This window comes from Amblyomma maculatum, chromosome 10 (genome assembly GCF_055883805.1).
Source record: "Amblyomma maculatum isolate TAMU_Amacu chromosome 10, ASM5588380v1, whole genome shotgun sequence".
Classification (NCBI taxonomy): domain Eukaryota; kingdom Metazoa; phylum Arthropoda; class Arachnida; order Ixodida; family Ixodidae; genus Amblyomma; species Amblyomma maculatum.
In genome coordinates, this window is record NC_139353.1 from 59,907,182 (window position 1) to 59,927,642 (window position 20,461).

Sequence of the window (20,461 nt, forward strand, 5' to 3'; positions counted from 1 at the left end):
TCACTCACTCACTCACTCACTCACTCACTCACTCACTCACTCACTCACTCACTCACTCACTCACTCACTCACTCACTCACTCACTCACTCACTCACTCACTCACTCACTCACTCACTCACTCACTCACTCACTCACTCACTCACTCATTGTAGATTGTAATGGACTCAGCTACTTACTGCGCGCAGTGTTTTGAGCGGGCAAACTGCGTATTCCCTTAATGCGTAAGGGATTATAGGCTCTGTGCTGTCTATATTCTGACCTAGTTGCCTTTTGAGAGGTGAAATATTTTTGCCTCCCCTTCCGTCCGTTCTTACCTGTTTAGAGCATACTCTTTCCCGACAATTTTCCTCGGAAACGGCTGCTGAGATACCATTTGCTGCTGTTATTTCAAATTGGCTCCGCTGCATGACTTCTGATAAAGAAGCCAGTTTTTTCTTCTGTCATATTATTCACTGTGGGAATAATAATAAAGTAAGGGTAAACTAATTTTGTTTTTTTGTTTTTTTTGCCAACGATATGGCCTCAAAGACCGAGCACGGGAGACTCCTGTGCGCATTTTTTCCCTGTTGAAGGATCACAATACCGCGGTTTTGTGGCCGCTAAAATGAAGCAGGGCCCGTATTCTGAGTTTGAGTCGTTATCGAAAGTGTCGCTATCTCGCGTGACCTTGAGTCATCGATTGGTGGAAACGCCGGAACATGATGTTGCCACCTTTTCCGGTTTCGCAGTAGCAATACCCGGTCCCGGCGTTTCGACCAATCAGATGACTCGGAGTCACATGAAATAGCGACACTCCGATAACGACGCAAACTGTCAATACGGGCCCAGTTTTCTTTTCTAGCCCCGAAAATAAATTATATATGTTCGTGACTTCTTAAAGTGTCAATAAAATTAAGCTCTATTGCGAGACTACGTTTCTCTGCTCTTCTGGCAGTTGGCTGTTGCTAAGCAGCACCATCGTTAATAACATATGATTCTGTGAGGCTGATAGAGGAGAAAGCACATCAACGTGCACATGCACCTCATACCATCACGTACAAAACCCATGAAAGGCCATGAAATAACAATGTAAGTATATGAATTGATTTTATTAAGTATGATAAGGCGTGGAGCGTCACGCGCTTGTTGTGTTTACAAATACCAGACGCGCCACTCTAGCAGTGGGAGATAAACGTGGCAAGCATGACTATGCAGAGCTAACTAGTGCTCCTCTAACTGGTGCTTTTGTTGGCCAAGGCCATTGGGTTGCTGGACTGAGGTCTCCAACCACTTCCCCAGTTAACACCTTTTCGTAGATGAAAAAAATTAAAGATCACTGCAGAATCTGCATTTGAGTAATTCGAAAGCACGGATGCTGCTGTTGGTTGCTTCTGCTTGCTTCTAGTTGGTTAATTCACTTCTTGTTTGCCCATTTCAGTCTTTGGTACCTTCAAATTGCGCGCCATTTCCTTCCTATGCCCTTTTTCGGCTCTACTTCTAGTTGCGTGGCGTCACTTCCTTTACCTCACATTATTTCACTTTTTTTGCCCATTTTAGTCTTTGGTACTTTCAAATTGTGCCCCAATCCCTTCCTATGCCCTTTTTTTTCGGCTCTACTTCCGGTTGCGTGACGTCACATCCTTGACGTCAAATCCACTACGGCACCCTTTTCTGTCTTTCCGCTTTCACTCCCAACTTCCTCCATTCGCTTACGGCGCGGTTCAGGTGCCCACAGAATAAGTGAGGCAGATACTGCGCCTTTTCTTTTCTGCGGACCAGTTGTTCTAGTTAACTATTTAATTAACTTACTGGCCTATTAATTTTTTCTGCAGCAACATTACGACACCCTCGAGCGATTGACACCACTCATTAACCTCTACCACTTCTCAATTACTTAAAACTGCTGCGGACCCGATTTTGCGGACATGTTCTGCGGACACGGTCTGCGGACAGAAATCTGTGGACATAGCGAAGTAATGCTTTCGCATTAATAAACGTTTTCGTCTTCCTCCTCACCTTCTAATTGCAACTAGCACGCCTAAGAGCATGCCAAATCAATTGTCTAGGATGCTTAATTTAGAGCTAAGGAATTCTGAACTTTCTGCACAAACGCCCGCAACAAACACACACTGACATACTTCAATGCTGTCTTTCGGAGGCTGGTCCTACTCTTCTTCTACATGCGACTGTAATAGGTTTACTTGGATGCGTCGTGATTCAATACCAATGACCTGACGTCTTTAGCATAGCTCTTTCTCCTTAACTGCTGATTGAGGTGTTTAGTCGTAATGCAGATGTTCATTTCAACAATGCGTAGAAGCCATCTAGGGATATTCATGAGCGAACGTGGATGAAGCGGTCTGATACGCCGTCGTAATCATCTTCACCAGCCTGACTACTCCTACAGGAATACATACCGCCGGCCATTTGCGCCCACTTAAACCAGTCCTGTGTCAGCTAGCTTGTCTCGGCGAACTCCCTAGTCTGATCCGCCCACCTAACTTTCTTATCCTTCCTGCTTCACTTTTTTCCGTTGAATTCTATTCATATACTGTTAACGATGGCAGTTATACTGATCAGGTAGAAATGCTAAGTTATGATAGTACTATCAATACTATTTATAGTTGAATCACTATCGAAATATTGATGGTAAAACAAATGTAGATAGTGTTATCGGTAGTACCCTCAATGAACATCCTCAATGACCACTACGTCCATTGCTGCTCACTGGTCTGCAGAGATCTGTGACGCGTAAAGTGCGAGAATGGAGAGCACTGCCAAAATTGTCACCAGCTCCATAGCACGCATTTGGGAAACCAATTCATGCTGCAGTGAGTCCGCACTGTTGCATGTATACAGTATCGCTAGGAAATCGACAGTGACTCAATCGATACTGCATGTATACTAGGGGTTCTGAAACTGGGTTCCGCGGAACCCAGAGTTTCCTCGGGACGCTTTCGTGGGTACCGTGAGCTCCTATCTCCCGATAGTAAGCCCTCCTCCCCCCCCCCCCCCCCTTTTTTTTTTTTTTTTCACTTCATGGACCAGGAACAGTGCCTGGTTTGTTGAACCTGGCACTGTTCTTGGCACAGATTTGCCAAAGATGGTTTGCAAGTGCGGGAGGGGGTTCCTTGGCACACATTCATAGCTGTTGTGGTTGCCTGAGGCAAATAAGTTTGCGAACCCCTGCTGTGTACAATAAACACAGCGAACTCAATGAAGCATATGCTTGGTTCCCGAATGCGTGGTATGGAGGTGGTGACAATTTTGACAAGTCTCTCGTCATCGCAGTCTATTGATAGCACTCCAGTAGTATGAATGGCGGCATCATCGGTACTACCAATAGTTATTCTGTCGACGGTAGTATCGATGGTAAAGCTATCGATGGTACTACCGATAGTAGTTCTATCATATGCAGTACTGATAGTAATACTATCGATTAATGGAGGTATCGATATTTTAACGATACTTTACGGACAACCTTTTTATACTATCGATACTACCAAAAACTATCGATACTGCAGAGTCAATTTAGGCGCGGTTGCGTGAACTCTCTAGACGAAGCTTGTGCGTCCCACTAATTTTTAGAGCCTGAGGCCTGCTCTCCGCCCTTCGCAACTCCCAAGGTGATTCAATCGCGCGTTTGACCATGAGTCGCCGCAACGGAGACGGGATCAGTGACGTCACTTCACGTGACCCACTGCGGCGCTCGCTCTGAGCCTCTCCGCTGTGATACCACGAGACTGGACAGGGGGGTTAACAAGGTTAACAACTGCTTCGCCGGTGCCTGGTTGCTCAGTGTCGCCATGAATGAACTACTTCCCAGTCCGAATGCGTCAGGTTAATGTGTAGCCATGCTTAACAGAGCTGGCTCTCGGGATAAAGCTCCGCAATTTTTGGCTTTGATTTCAGCTCGCTGCACAGTTCAAAATTTAAGTTTGGATGCTGCCGTTTCATAAAAATAACAACGATTTGAAAACTTTACAACCTTCTACCAGAACATTTTGTTAACTTTCAGAAATATAGTACCTTTGTATCCGCACCTTCAGAAAGTCTTTTTTAGTCATTGCTCATGATGACGTCAAACGCTAAAGCTTGCAATGTATTGTTGGCATTTTTTCTTGTATTATAAAAAATGAAATTAGAAACGTTTGACATAGGATTTTTTAGCTTTCAGAAAATACACTGTATTTGTGTATTCACATATTAAAGTATGTTGTTCGTCGTTTTTCATGAGGACATCCAACGCAAAGCGGGCAGTCTTCGGAGGTTTTGGTTTTATCTAGATTTTTAAATAGCATTTTTGGGGCTTTATGTACCTGTTTTATCTAGAATTATAAGACACAAAGGAATAAAAATTTCCGCAGATTTTAACCAATGGTTTTTATGTGACTGAAACTAAAATCAATGCCAAAGTCACTTTCTATCTTTATGACTCAATAAAAGAAATTAATAAGTGGCAGCTTTATAAAGGTGAAAAACACATGCACAAAAATATTTTTGACTCAGAGCGCACTATTTTAATCCCGACTAGATGCGTGACATAACCGTATTTACTCTCGTACAATATTTCAGGACTCTGACGCCAGTAGATATTGGTTGGTTGGTTGGTTGGTTTGTGGGGTTTAACGTCCCAAAGCGACTCAGGCTATGAGAGACGCCGTAGTGGAGGACTCCGGAAATTTAGACCACCTGGGGTTCTTTAACGTGCACTGACATCGCACAGCACACGGAGTGGCGCATAAGTGGGAAAATAACATAAACACGTATACAAACTTTTAACCAAGTTTAGATCTCCTACATTGCAAGCTGAATCTGTATAGAAAAGTACTAGGCGAATTTCATAGCCGTAGCTTTTATTACGGTTATACTGCAGCCAACCTTTGAAAAATGTTCAGGCTCACCCAACTTCAAGCTAAAGCCTTTTCAAAAACTTGCACGTTTCTGTCCCATAGGTGATTACAGGCAATGCATATTATATTATATAATTTGCTCTTTAGGCACGCTAATTGTATTTATGCGCAGAGCGAAGGCTCACTTCAGCAATCCGTAGAAACCGTCCGGATGAACATCATCGATGTTGAACTGTGTTTCGTCGGGCTCGTTCAGATAGAACTTCATGTAGAACATCTCGTTAGACATGGCCAAGTATTGCCTGTGGGCGTGGACGGTCCTTGGGACACGGTCGCTTCCAGGTCGCAGGATGAACACCACGTCTGACAGCGCTTTGTTGTCCAGAAACCTCTCCTTGTTGTTCTGCAAGTTTTGAAAGCGAGATCACAGGTAAGGGTGCCACACGTAAGGGTGCCACAGAATCACGATACAAGTGCAATAATGATTTGATATAGCTTATAAGATGAGGCGACATATCCCCGCTTAAACTATAAGAGTTCTTTGCTAGCAGAAGCTAAACAGGAAGGGGCAATCTTTGCGCTGAAAATCTACTGAACTCAAGATCAGCACGACATATACAAAGACAGTCGGATATAGCGGGCATTGCTTCGTATATCTTTCAAATGTGGGCTTTTAGTCAAAGGCGTCGGCCGATATTCGTGACGTTGCGGTTAACCGGGTTAGGCCGTGGATCATCTCCTTTTACCTGCCACGCCCTGCGATGTACGACTAGCATGGTCCAAGGGGATTATCCACGACATCATGAGGAGAATCGGCCGATGACCTTGGCTAGAGAGGCTCCTTTGAGTGGTATTTAAGTTCCGCTCTGTTCTTGAGTTTTATTCATCAATATTAACTTTGAGAATGTAAGCAGAAAAAATTTTAATCTCTATTTAACGCGCAACGTTTATGGTTAACTGCTATTAATGTGAAAGCCTTCCTTATATGTCGCATGATACAACAAAACCCGCATTTGTAGTCGGCGCTGTAGAACACACACAAAGAAGGACTGCAGTTTGACCCTGCTAACCCTAATTAGGAGAAGCTGAGGCGTGATTCTGCTTGCTTTTGCTTTCGTTAGGCTTAGGTTTAGGCATGGACAGACATTGTGTTTCAGCGACTAAACAGTCGAGGACGTCGTCAATAACTAGAAGAGGGAACACATGATGCTGTATCTGCCGTCAAATTCAAGGGCAATGGTGAAGTGGTCGTACACCATAGCTGGTACCATGGCTATTCTCGACACTGTGACCTTTGGCTTCTTGAAGGTCAAGTTGCCGGACAGGTTGTTCTTGGCCGATGCATGGCGTAGACTATGAAGTCGAGGACGCCATCAATTACAAGAGGGAACACGTGAAGTTGTATCAGCCGTCAAATGTCAAGGTGAAGTGATGATACGCAATACGTGCTAACATGGTTAAACTAGACAGCCGCACTGTAACTTCTGGCTCGTTACAGCTGAAGCGGCCGGACTGGCTGAGCTTGGCTGATACATGGCGTAGTGAAGCGTTCTACTCTTCGTTGCTTTTTGCCATTTTCACCACTGTAAATTGGCCAAGAGAAGAGCGATTGCAGCCGCTTCAGAGCGAGGAAACATAGCTGGAGAGGCAAAGATAGGTGCACATTAGTTTACAGGGAAGGAAAAGTGCGGTATCTGTCAGATTTCTCCGTGAACGCCTGAACTCGCCGTAGGGAAAGGAAGGAATGTGGGAGTGAAAGGGGAAAGAGAGAAAGAGGAGCCGTACGTAGTGGAGGGCTGCGGAGTAATTTCGACCATATGGGGAAATTTAATGTACACTGACATCGCACTGCAAGCGAATGTCTCTTCGTTTTGCCTACATCGAAGCGGGGCTGCCACGACCGGGCTCGAACCCGGGTACTTCGGAAAGTAGTTCAGCTTCTTAACTGATCCGGAGGTGTCAGTGGTGGAAACATTTATCTGCAGATACGAATACAAGGGGTTATGTACGAGCTGATCCTTAGGCTAGCTCTCACACCTGAGTTGGAACCTGGCCATGGCGCATGTGTAGGTACCGGAAGAGAAAATGAGAAATGGTTTTGGGCATACAAACTATAGCCCCTTTTTCCGCGCTACTAAACCCGAACCGAGCCCTCAAAAATTCCGGTCCGGCATCTTGGATGTGAATGCCCGATAATAATTATATAACAGAACTATTATATCTTCAGTTTTATTAGGTACCGTCTTTGCCAAAAGTAACCAGGCTGCAGGTTTCATTTCTCAGTCGTGTAGTAGAAAATTCGTACCACTTCTGAAGCTGTAAATATGTGCAAAGTAAAGGCGAGCTCCTGTTCTCAATTATTAACAAGTTGTGACCCTCTGGAATGTCATGCCGGCTTTAGAATACAAGCGAGAAGCGAAGCATGCAGCCTGGTTACTTTTGGCAAGGACGGTACAACGCAGGCTACATAGTGTTCCGCTGTGGTGGCTACGTGGTCTTCCTCGTATTTGCCGCATACAAAACTTATTTTATCAAACATAGGTGCACGTTCGCACTTTCCACGATGTACATCTAGGTTTCCTGGTACACGTATCCGTTCAGACTTGCGGTCGCCAAAGAGAACCTTATCTATGCATAATCTGTAATCACAAAATTATAATAAAAACTGCTTTATTCTTTGAAGTGCGCCAAATGTTGCTGCACGGTGGTTGACTGTACAACACTGATGTTGTCCTATTCTGAAAGCTCTGAAGTATTGATACACGATTTGATCCGTATACGTTGAGGCCATATTTAGTCTGAATACCTTCCTTTACTACTTGCATTGCGTTCACAGATTCCGTGCTTTGTGCATGTGCTGTTTAACATAATTTTTGTAGGATGACATATATTAGGTAATAGGAGAGTGGCGATAATCTGATTGGGCAGTTTAATTTATTTTGTGCTACTGCGCTAAGAAGTGAGGTGGCGAGCCTTTCAGCAGTGACTCTGTTTATAACTTCGACATTAGAAAGAAAAGAAGGGGGCGAGGGGGGGGGGGGGGGGGGGGATTGTCAACTAATAAGGTCAAGCACGAAAACTCAGTCTCCAACTTTATAGCTATGCCGCTGCCTAGTTCAGAAAGTCTTAAAAGTTATTCTCTGCTTGAACATATGTGCAGTAATTTGCCATCATTACATGTGCGAAACTGTTCATTTTATCTCAGACATGCTTCGTGTTGATGTGTCAAGGACAGTCGGAAGGGGCGGTTGATCGTCAACTATGTGTTCATTGTTGAACTAAACAGCCTTTTTAAAAATGCCATTCCCCTCCCCCCTCCCCTGTTTTGTAATTTTAGGTATACTTACTTTCATAAAAGTTGCTTCCATGCTGGCACTGGGTGATGTCCTTGATGGCGGGTGAAACAGCGGTGCTTTCGAAGCGGAGGGGCTTCTGACAGAGGACTCCATGATTCCGCGTGCAGACCACGTACGGTTCCCTGAGTGTAAACGCAATGATTTTTTCAGCGTTTATTTAGTCAATGCTTCTTTTCTTCTTTTTCTTTGTACACCCTCAACTTCTGTACGTATGCAGGCCTCCCATGTATCGTTCTCGTCCTCCGCATAAAATTTTGTTGCATGCACTGGGGTCGTGCGGGGATCCGGGCGCCTGCGCACCCTGATTTTCTACCTATTAATAAAGTTTTTATTGCGAAAGCAATATTACTTTCACTTTTCAGCCCTTCGCGTAGCCAGGCGGTAGCTACCATTGACCTTTAGCGTGACCTTTGGCGCGCCGCCAAGCACAGCTGCGCAAAAACAGGGGCCCCAACTCGCGCCGTCAACTCGCGAGGCGGTAGCTACCAAACGCGGCCTAACTTCCGCTCCCTCCGTGAGGGAGCGCTACAGCCGGAGTGACGTTGAACATATGCCGTGGCCAGAGTGAATCACTGCATAACCATAAGCATAACCACAAGCACCACAACCAGCTACACCACCAGCTGAACCTAGGCGTCAGTTCAGTTCAGGCGTTCAGTCGTGTCCGACTCTTCGTGACCCTATGGACCATGTCACGCCACGCTTTCCGGTCTCTCACTATCTTCTTAACATCACATAGCTTCATCTGCAATGCCTCGAGAATGCCATCTAACCATCGCGTTCGCTGCCTACCCCTTCTCCGGCGACCCTCAACCTTTCCCAACATCAAATCTTTCTCCAGCGACTCCTCTCTTCTCATCAGATGACCAAAGTAGCTGAGCTTTAACTTTAGAATTTGACCCTCCAATGAGCAGTCAGGGTTTATGGTCGACAATATCGACTGATTTGATCTTCTGGCAGTCCAAGGAACTCTTAAGAGTCTTCGCCAGCACCACAATTCAAACGCGTCAATTCTTCGGCGGTCAGCCTTTTTCACAGTCCAACTCTCGCATCCATACATCACAACTGGAAAGACCATAGCACGGGTTATACGGATCTTGGTTGGCAGACTAATGTCTCTGCTCTTTACTACTCGGTCAAGGCTAACCATTGCTCTCTTTCCCAGAAGCAGGCGTCTCCTAATTTCATGGCTGCGGTCTCCTTCCGAGGTAATCTTGGCGCCCAAGAACAGAAAATCTGTCACAGCTTCCACTTCTTGTCCATTGATGCTCCAGGACTTGATAGGGCAAGACGCCATGATCTTCGTCCTTTTAATGTTCAGTTTAAGCCCAAACTTCTCACTCTCTTCTTGTACGCGCATCAGAAGTCTCTTGAGTTCCACTTCACTTTCTGCCATTAAAGTGGTATCATCCGCATATCTAAGGTTGTTGATACGTTTTCCAGCAATCTTCACTCCAGCTGAAGACTCGTCCAGACCGGCCTTCCTCATGATGCACTCTGCATATAGGTTAAATAGGCAGGGCGACAGTATGCAGCCTTGCCTCACCCCTTTCTCAATCGGAAACCAATCAGTAAGACCATGCCCAGTTCTGACTGTGGCCTCTTGCCCTTCATAAAGGTTCCTGAGGAGACAGATGAGGTGAATTGGAGCTCCCATCTCTTGGAGAGCTTGCCACAATCTGCTGTGATCTACGCAGTCAAACGCTTTCGCATAATCAATAAAGCAGAAGTAAATGGGTTTCTGGAACTCTCTTGCTTTTTCCATGATCCAGCGAAGGTTGGCAATTTGGTCTCTAGTTCCTCTGCCCTTGCGAAACCCAGCTCGCACGTCCGGAAGCTCCCGATCCACATACTGCTGCAGCCTACCTTGCAGGATTTTTAACATCACCTTGCTAGCATGCGAAATAAGCGCGATCGTGCGGTAGTTGGAACAATCTTTGGCACTGCCTTTCTTTGGAATGGGGATATAAACTGACCTCCTCCAATCCTGTGGCCACTGCAGGGTTGTCCAAATCTTTTTACATAATGTATGCAGTGTGTTAACAGCGTCGTGGTTGAGGTTTTGAAGCAACTCAGCTGGAATACCATCAATTCCGCTAGCTTTGTTCTTAGCAAGGCTGGCTAAGGCCCATTCAACTTCACTCTTCAGGATGCCCGGCTCGAGATCAGTAATCACAACCGTCCTATGTTGGGTTTGCACATCCGGGTCCTTCTTGTACAGTTCTTCTGTGTATTCCTGCCACCTCTTCTTTATCTCTGAGGCTTCAGTGAGGTCCTTGCCTCGTTTGTCCTTTATCACACCCAGCTTAGCACAGAAGCTTCCCTTGATATCTTTTGTCTTATACAGAGCTCTTGTGTTCCTTAATTGGCTGTTGTCCTCAACTGCTTGACACTGTATGTTCAGGAAGGCATTCTTATCTCTCCTTGCTATTTTCTGAAAATCCGCATTGAGAACCTTGTATCTTTCTCTTTCCTCCATACCTTTTGCCATCCTCCTTTCCTCAGCTATTTGCAAAGCCTCTTCAGATAGCCAGTTTGCTTTTTTGCATTTCTTTTGCTTTGGAACTACCTTAGTAGCAACTTCTTGTATTATATCACGAACATCAGTCCACATCTCTTCGGGCTCTTTGTCTTCTAGATCTAATTCTTGAAATCGATTCCTCACTTCCACAGCATATTCTAATGGAATCTGATCCAGATCATACCTAAAAGGCCTTCTAGTTTTCTGCGTTTTCCTCAATCGAAGCTTAATTTTGGCAACAAGAAGCTGATGATCGGTGCCACAATCGGCCCCAGGCCTTGTTTTTACTGCTTGTATAGCGCTTCTCCATCTCTGCCGGCAAATAATATAATCGATCTGATTCCTGTACAGACCGTCCGGTGAAATCCATGTGTACAGGCGCCTCTTGTGCTGTTGAAAATGAGTATTCGCTATGGTCAGGTTGTTTTCTTGACAGAACTCTACTAGCCTCTGCCCAGCTTCATTTGGCTCACCAAGACCGAACTTGCCTGTAATTCCGGATATTTCTTCACTCCCGACCTTAGCATTCCAGTCTCCTAGGAGAAAAACGACGTCTGATGATGGGGTGCGGTCTAAAAGGCATTGTAGGTCCGCATAAAATCTCTCAACGTCAGCTTCTTCAGCAGCAGTGGTCGGTGCATAGACTTGGATAACTGTTATGTTGAAAGGGTGACCTTGGATCCGAAGTGAAATCATTCGGTCGTTTTTGGGGTTGCACCCTAGCACTGCTTTGCCCATTCTTCTGTTTACTATGAGAGCGACCCCATTCCTTCTCTTGGATTCGTGCCCACAATAAAAGACATAATGGTCGCCGGAGTTAAATTCTCCCATTCCGGTCCACTTGAGCTCGCTGATACCCAAAATATCAATGTTCAATCTGTCCATTTCTCGCTTGACGATATCCAGTTTACCTTGCGTCATAGATCTTACATTCCATGTTGCTATGTGATATATCTCCTTGCAACATCGGACTTTCCGGTCGCTTCCCGACACATCCACAACTGAGCGTCCTTTTGGCTTTAGCCCAGCCGCTTCATTCGTCCTGGAGCTACTAGGAATCGCCCTTTGTTCATCCCCAGTAACATGTGGGACGCCTTCCAACCTGGGGGGCTCATCTTCCGGCGCCATATCGATAATGGTATTGTGACTGGCCATAGGGTTTTCTTGGCAGGAAATACTGGAGTGGGTTGCCATTACCTTCTCCAGTGAATCACATTTTGTCAGAACTCTCTGCCGTGACCTGTCTATCTTGGGTGGCCCTACACAGCAGAGCTCACGACTTCATCGAGTTTCGCAAGCCCCTCCGCCACGACAAGGCAGTGATCCATGAAGGGGGAACCTAGGCGTAGCCATAGCTATTGCTCTCGCAATTACCAGGCTTAACCAAGCTAAGCCACTGCCAATTTTTCTGTCTGAAAGATTGCACGATTACATTCATTTCATCGGTCACGTGACCCACGAGCCATGCGAGTAATGTGACCGACATCTTGAAGAGACAGCGAACACAATTAAAGAATAACGTAGACCTTTGACAATATTTGCCCATGTTAATGTGAAGTTAGTGGGCCAGGGCAAAGAGAAGGGGACGTGGTGAATTAGAGGTAAGTGGAGAGACCTTTCCCCTGCAGCTGGCACAGAGAGGTGTCAATGGCTAGCGGGTTACATAAGGGTGGAATGACGGGTCTTGCGATCACGAATCATGTGCTCACATAACCCGTGACTGCGTCCTTACGATACCGAGGGCAAGCAATTTATGCGGCCTTGCTACGTGCATGGCAACTAGTATATACACTTTTTACTCTGGCGGGATCAAGGCATTTCATGTACCAAGCGGTGGGGTAGGTTGGGTGGTGCATGCTCAGTGAGACACTTCTACAAAGACCGGTGGGTGACGTATATTTTATACAGATCACGAACGGAAAAGAAATAAACAAAACAAAACGCTCTCTGATATCATTGAGCTGTACTTCGGTTGGACTTTGCGGCCCGCTACCCCAGCTTGGGGCCGGAGGGGGGACTCATAATCTTAGTTGCTTTGGGACGTTAAACCCCACAAACCAAACCAAACCAAAACGCTCTCTGTGTCACAAACTGTGGCGCCCTCTGGGAGTGGTTGAAAATTCTTCTGCTACTAGTTGAAATGGCGGTGTGTGTTATTGACAGCTAACACCATCTATCGCGTACGCCTGTCACAATAATTACCTACACATAGCCTCCGAGATCAGCTACGGCTGCGCCGATCGCGGAGGCTAAGTACTGCGCATGCGCAGCTGGGTTTGATGGTTTGTTTTAAACCAGGGGAGAGGCGCGCATGCGCAGAGCGGCCTTGTGAAAAAGGCGGATTCAAGCAAACCTGCAGAGGCACCCGAACGCAGTCATAGCACAAAACGACGGACAGCGTGTCTTGGACTGCCACAAGCTTCGCGAAGCCATCGGCATGTTAACGGCGGCTAACGATACTGCGTTGGCAACTTGCTTTGACTGCTTTTTCGTCGGTTCCCGAGCGCTGCGTAGACAGCGCGATCGTCATCAGGGCATTTCTCCACGTTTTGTATTTGGACGTATGATGTCCGAGGAAGTGTAGCTGCAGCAGAAGCATGGACTCCGACACAGTGAAGTGCAAAAGCAAACCGACGCTCAGTATCGATGTATTAGGAAAGGAAGAACATGACATGATTTCACGAGGAAGATTTATTTATTATCAGATCTTGCTGACTGCACTACAGGATGTTTCAGCGCTGCTTCTTGTTGTTTCGTTCCTTGTATACGACGCAACATCTGTCACTTCCTGTGGCATTACCTTGGAAGCGCATCATACTGCTCGTGTCATTTATTTTGTTAAATCGGCAGCCTTTGGACCAAACTAGCAATGTGCCTGAGCTGCGGCAGCTTCGAATGCGATTTCGGGATTCGGAAGGCAGGGGTCGAAGCGCACCGCTCGTGCATGCGAGGCCGCATCCGCGTGAAGGATACGGAGAAAGGTCCCCTTTCTACTATATAGTGAAGTATAGTTCTGCAATTTGTAGCTTACCTGCCCTGCTTAGGCGACGGCGCTGCAGTTGTTCCACGACGTGGCCACAAAAACTGCTGCTGTCAGCCGCTTGGTTGGCGATAAACGACCCACCATATTCTGAAGGGTTAGAGATATGCGCCTATGGCTGACACAATCCATACGTCGCTCCGACATAGCGCGCAAGCTGAAGTGATACCTGTAAGCGGACGCGGGACGTGAAAAAGCCCTACGGGAGCGCCTATAAAAACACTTGCTCTTCTGGCTATGCTGTGCGCTGCGGCACGTCGATCGATACAGCAAACTTTATTGCAGGTTCTCTGTATGCGATGATTGGGCCCCACAGGTGGAAATTCAGTCGAAGCGAGTTGCGCACGAGCTATCGTCAGCCGCCGCAAACTTACAGACAGCATTACCTCGCACCCGACGACTATCACTTCGCGCCGCTGGCTGGGAAGTCCAAGCGACGCAGTCCTTAGTTCGTGTTGAGTCCGCGGGCGCCTCTGTCTTCGCAACGTTACACTAAAAACACTTGAAAACGAAAGACGAGACCGATGTGTTACAGTATATACTGGTAACATGCCAACAAACTGCACCAAAGTCTCCCGTTGAAGTCCACATAATGCAGTCTTGTACGGCCACCTCATACCTACAGACATCCCATCCGTCCAGGAGACTTTCGACATTACCAGCTTGCTTTATGCGTAAGCGACCGCCGGCTATCTCTCTACCCCATTAAGAGCACTGGCTCAAAAGAAGGTGTTTTTCGAGTTCTGCAACGTTCCACAATACCGTAAGAGAAATTTCCCCTCTCCAAGTATTTTTATTCCGTCGGTTATAGATTTTTACTCGGTCCTTTCGTCACAGGGTGCCTCCTCCTGTCTGGAAGGTACGCTAGGCGGTTGCGACCATGCTATGCCCCTATTTCCGCGCACATCATGCATACGCATACACTCTTCCAGGAGCAAAAGCTCGTGCGTTATTGAGATATGCCGTCAACGGTCGTCGGTTGACGAAAGGGAGGGCGTTGGTTGCACACGCCGCTTATCAGCTGGCTCAGGCGCATTCATCCGGACTGGCAAAAAAAAAAAAAAGAAAGAGAGAAAGAAGGAAGTACTTCTACCCGACACGTCACGACTTCCTGACTGGGACACGTTCAATATGCAGAAAACTTCAGTCGCAGAACGCTGATGCCTTCACTTGTGTTGTACCCGAACACCGGCTATTAAAATTTCGCCGGTGTTCTTTCATTACATCGAAGGAGACGCAAAACGAAACAGCGAAGACAAATTGAAGCTGGCACGCAATGACTAATTTAGTGAAAGCATATTTCTACTTGCACTGAAAACGGAAACCGAGTGACGGGAGGAAAGACTACAACTTCGAACTCCAAATTTTCAGACAAGAAATAGTCATTCTACCTCTTCACAAGAGCCTTTCCAAGCACAAAAGGACGGCCATTTTAATGTACCAACTCCGACAGCGTAACTGGAGGTGTTATGCGAAGCGTGCACAGCTCCTTCTGTAGAAGGAGCGTCACCGTACCCTAGTTTTCTTTTTTAAAGGAACAAACAAAATAACGTTAGTATAAAAATAGTGACACAGCCGTTTTTTTTTTTTTTTTTTTTTTTGCACCGCTCAAGCTGGTGTCGTATCATTTCGCCTCTCATTTCGCTAGTAAAGTTCAGGACTAGTGCGGTAGGCACTCGAACCGACTACATATATACCCCCAATGTACCTCGCGAAGATAATATATAAGCGAACAAAACTTTTCTTTCGCATGACGTCTATTTTTATAAATGCTTGAACGTGATTACGTCATCGCACCCCTCCTCCCCCCATCCCCCAGCACCGCAGACATTTCGCCTGAACCAGATATACCTCGTGGTGTTTAAATTAAGCTACTCACCGAAGCTCTACCTGCTAACATATTCCTCTATAAGAAATATATATATATATATATATATATATATATATATATATATATATATATATATATATATTTTACCCCCTTTTAACAGCCGTCTATGCGATGTACATAAAACCAATGAATAATGTTTCATTATAACAGCAAACACGCCATGATGTACTTGTTTTGGGACGTTCTGGAAGCAACTGCAAACAAAAACTTAATCCTAAATTCTCCCACCATATGCGAGACCTTGTGGTTACTCAAGCCCATGGCATGAACTTTCTGTTCGGACTAGCCTCTGAAGAACGCTCGTGTTGGACGTTGAACCTGTTGCTCCACCAAGAACTCATTTTAGCCAAATGGATGCTCCAACTGAAGACGTTTACGAGGGAAACGACTTTTAGCCATACTGGTTTCCACTTTTGATATGGTGTCTCTCCTTGCCGCTCTTTCATACTCCGTTTCATACATCAAATGCAACACTGCCAAAGCTAAAGGTCCGTTCCATTCACCCTGCACGATCTACACTAGTTCATGCAGGGCACAGCAAGTGCCGTACAAGTGCCGTGCAAGTGCTACACTCATGCAGCGCCAGTTCAGACGTGCAAGCGTAGCGCGACACTGGCAACATTAACGGGCTCACTCCATCCAACATCGCATATATGCCGCCGTCGTCTGCTGCCATGCTGCTGTCTGCTGCGGAACTGCTGCACGAAATCAGCGCTTGCTGTCGAGGAAGTGCATAATTTTGCTGAAATAGGCCTGCACGACATCTGCACTTGCGTGAAAAGAATACCGTCATGCAGAGTGCGCTAGGCTGCACTCAGGAAACGAATGGCGAAGTGCAGCACGAAGTGAACTAGTTCAGGTAGTGCAGGCGAATCGAACGGACATTAAAGCTCTTGTTTGCGCTCCCCTTATCCGCGATGAAAAAATAGTGCCTGCTCTTAACAAGAGGAAATAATAGTTGCTTTGTCTACAAGCTTAATGCATCTTACATTTGCTATCAGCTTCATGAAAATTACCCTTTTTAGGGAGAAAGGATCGGATTCGGTGAATTTGTATGTTTTGTTCGTCGTGTTCATTCGTGTCGCGTTTTCGCTGCCCTGCAACCCTGCCACCTGTGCCCTCCGCGCTGTGCATTTCCGAGAAAGTGGCTTTCAACCCAGCGACCTCGACTGCCTCTTCGGAGCGGATTTTTTCTATAAGATTCGTACTGCGAAGATGTCCAAGCACGCGAATCAAGTTATCGCAAACGTGTATGCTCGGAATAGAGCCCGTTTCAACAGAAACCACTCGGCCACAAAACGAGCGCGTAGTGATATGCCTCCTTTTTTTTTTTTCTTGCGAACCACTTGCGTAGCTTTCGCTGTGTTGCACCTGATGTATGATCCGGAGTATAGCTATGCTCTCTTTTCTGTCAAGTTAGCGTAGTTCATACATCAGCTGAATGTTTTGTAAATCGTTTGTATATATCGTCCTCCCGTTACATAACCGTGCGTAATGTGCATGATAAAAAAGCCTTCTTATAATTCGGGTAGCATGCCATCACGCAATCAGGTCATCGGTCAATTCCCATCCCATAGAGATAAACCCAGTTTTCTATAGAGCTCGATTCCTTTTATTTGCTTCCAGGAACTTCCCTGAGAAATTTGACGCCCCTCCCGTATATGCTTGCCCTGTTCCTGAATTTACACGGCCCAATTGGCAGAGCGGTTTTCTCGAGGTATGGACGAACAGAAAGACAAAGAATGGTGATAATGTAGCCGTAAAAATTTGCCTACATTAGTACCTTAACGCACCCCCATAGTTGGAACCGATGCAACCTCACTTCATGCCAAAACATATGCATTGTTTTGTCGCGCCAGTTATCACTTGACCCTTATGCTTGCACAGCTATTCCTTCAAAGCGTCACTAAACGTTGCAAGTTGCGAAAGCTAGTGTTTCTACACCGCCCTATCTGCGCGTTCGCAAGGCTGGCATTTGCGCCACGCGGCAGTTCGCTTTCACGTCAGCGCTGTAGCGATAACCACATCTGATAGATGCATTTTCTTGCGCGCCGCGTCCGTGCTAAACCATCCGAGTGTTCGTGCCTTTGATTTCAGCTGAAACCTGACTCTCGCTAAGGCTAAGCTTCCCTGAAAGGCTGTCACCGGTCCCCTCTCTGAACAGATGGTGTCTAGACAAAAACAAAGAGCCGTGGGACTAGGAAATATATACGCGTGAGGGTAGGAATGTAAAAAGTGTCCGACGTGTGCACTACCATATTCGACAAAAGTAAGCGAGCAGCTACTCCGGCCGGCGAAGCAGGCACAAGCCGAGAAGCGGTGCTAGAATACAGTGTTCTAGAAGGCTTTCTAGAAAGCTTTCTAGAACACTGTAGCTAGAATCGGCGTCGCTGGCCCATGGTTGACTGCTGTTCACCGGATTTGAGTGGTAAGCTGGCTGAATTTGTAAGTATGTCAGTTCGTTCCATTTTGTACGATGATAAAAGAGCAACATGCGCGGAGTCCAATTTGGCGCCTTCGGAGAGAGCTGTGATACTAAGGGAGGGAGCTCCGCATATCATTATTCGCTCAACGCTCCTTTGGTGCAGAGTGAAGCTGCACTCTTTTCTGCAATGCCTTGCGCGTTTAATAGCAGCACACAGCCCCCGTAGATGCAACAATTGGGCAAATACCTGCGTTTATGTTCCTTTGAAAGGTTGAGAAAATAAGACGGGGAACAAATCTTGAAAACTCGATGCACTTTTTGCTGTGGTCCCCAGTCTTCTGTTGAGAACACCACTGACTTTGTTGTGACGCTTCATTCAGCTGCAGGAGAGAAAAAAAACGAGGCGATATTTCCTGCTGTTTGAAGTGCACCGTTGCTACGCACTTAATTTTCTATCACTTGGCAACGTACAAATAAATTGCCTAATGTTTTTCGAGTTGGTAACTGTCTTCACGCGTTTCCCGCGGGCCGTCTTTGTATTTCATGAACGAACCGACTGAAAAAAATATCCTTCCCACACTCCGAACATACGTGACCCATTTTCACAGCAACTACGGCCGCTTCTTTACGGAAACACCATGTTCCGAAACTAATGGCAGTACGTTTTGGAGATGTACGAAAAGAAAGGACACGCGTCATTAGGGCAGAAAATTATTTTTGTGGTTCTCGCTATTACCTGTCCACTTGATCGAGTACCCGTTGACGTATCAGTTACTTGTTAAATAATATGTTTGATGCAACCCTAAAGTCCAAACGCAATGTCTCGTTTCGAGCCTAAGACTTTCCCTCGTTCTTGAAGTCCCTGGCTGCAACATGGTGAGAGTTCAGGGGGAGATTTAATGCAACTAGACAAGCAATTTCTTCGTAGACACCCTTCGTAATAACAAGTTTTTTTAAGGGATAACGAACTGAAAACCACAGGTGAACTACTAGGACGCGTTCGGCATCAAAAAATATTGTCCAACCAATGCAGGTCCTAAGCGTACAAAACTGGGCTACTTGGTTTCTAGTACAATTGTGAGACATTATACCAGCGCAAAAAAAAGCACACGGACGAAGGTAATAGAGATACCACGAACGCCGGTGGTGTCTCTTGTACCTTCGTCCGTGTGGGTGTGTGTGCGCTGGTATAATGTCTCACAATTGTGCAGGCCCTAACGTAGACCCTGGTAGGCTGCCAATTACGCTGGTTAATAGTTGGTCAAAGACTATCAGCCAACGGTGGCAAAATGGTATGGGATTCGTTGGCGCTAAATTCTCGTCAACCAAACATGGCCTAAAGTAGGGCCATGGTTGGCTGCCCACGAGGGTGGACAAGTATATTGAGCCAGCCAGAAGTCGCGCGCAAAAACTAACTGAAATTTGTCAAATAAAGTTAACTATAATTTGTAAAATAAAGTTGACGAGGTTAATGCACTGCACTAATAATGTACAGTCTACTGAACCTGCTGTTTTCCATGAACCCGGTGCATGCAGTATTAAAGCAAAATATTAATAGGCGTGGGAAAGGCGCCTTGTTGAGGATTAGCATGTATGTTTTTAGCAAATGCATTCACATAATGTTAAAAAAAAACGGCAGAGTAAACGTCTAAAATAAAACGTTTGCAGCATAATATCGCCCTTCTATCTTTTTTTTTTCCATTTCTGACGTCGCATGCTTAAAAACGATTCAAATAACGTCTCTCGACTTGTGAGGGTCGCTGGATTTAAGATGGGGCCTTGTGTGACATATGAAGCACGCTAAAAGTTGCTGTTACCTATGTGTGCGCAGCGCGGTGATGTCTTCTGTCTCGCGATATTTCATTGTGCAGTGTTTGTTGCACTGACATGTCGGACCTGATCGCCATAGAAATGTTGCCTTAATTGTCACAATATTTGCTTCCACTTGGCAGAATATTTTGAGGGTCATCATCTTTTTTCACCTAGAATGTGCGTGTGTTTTGCCTAATTCTGACAGATATATTATGCAGCATAGTTATTTTCTTCATTTTCGTCAGTTCAACGTCAGGATAATGTCGCATGTTACTAAACGTCATACTTATTTTAGTGTGTGCGTTGCCTGGTAGTCAAAAAGTAACATTAGCAACATCTATGCAACGTTGAAGATTGAAATTTGGAACTGCGCAGGCAACATTTTGCCTTGCTTGGGCTGACAGTCTACAAGGTTGGCCTCCGGCCTTGGCCCTATGTAAGCAGCCGAAGGTCGGTCGATGTAAGGAGGCCAATAACCAATCACAACCTCGGCCTAATCCTGTCGGCCTAGCTTAGGCCAAGATGGGCCAGGTTGTCTGTCGACGTTATACAAACAGAGGGCCAAGGTCGTTTTTCTTGTTGG

At 46.0% G+C, this 20,461-nt stretch overlaps 1 protein-coding gene across 2 annotated transcripts in view; it reads right to left on the minus strand.

Moving 5' to 3' along the window:
- The window catches only part of LOC146176628 (uncharacterized), a 42,546-nt gene that overhangs the window by 1,227 nt on the left and 20,858 nt on the right, over window positions 1-20,461 (minus strand). The window contains exons 2-4 of one of the 2 annotated variants that reach the window (XM_084582897.1): window positions 18,314-18,446; window positions 8,181-8,311; window positions 5,019-5,236 (exon numbers count right to left, since the gene is read on the minus strand). In XM_084582897.1, coding sequence (XP_084439023.1) covers window positions 5,019-5,236; window positions 8,181-8,282 — 320 coding nt within the window. In that variant the 5' untranslated portion in view covers window positions 8,283-8,311; window positions 18,314-18,446. The remainder of the gene's footprint in view (window positions 1-5,018; window positions 5,237-8,180; window positions 8,312-18,313; window positions 18,447-20,461) is intronic. The other variant, XM_084582896.1, reaches the window with a different exon arrangement.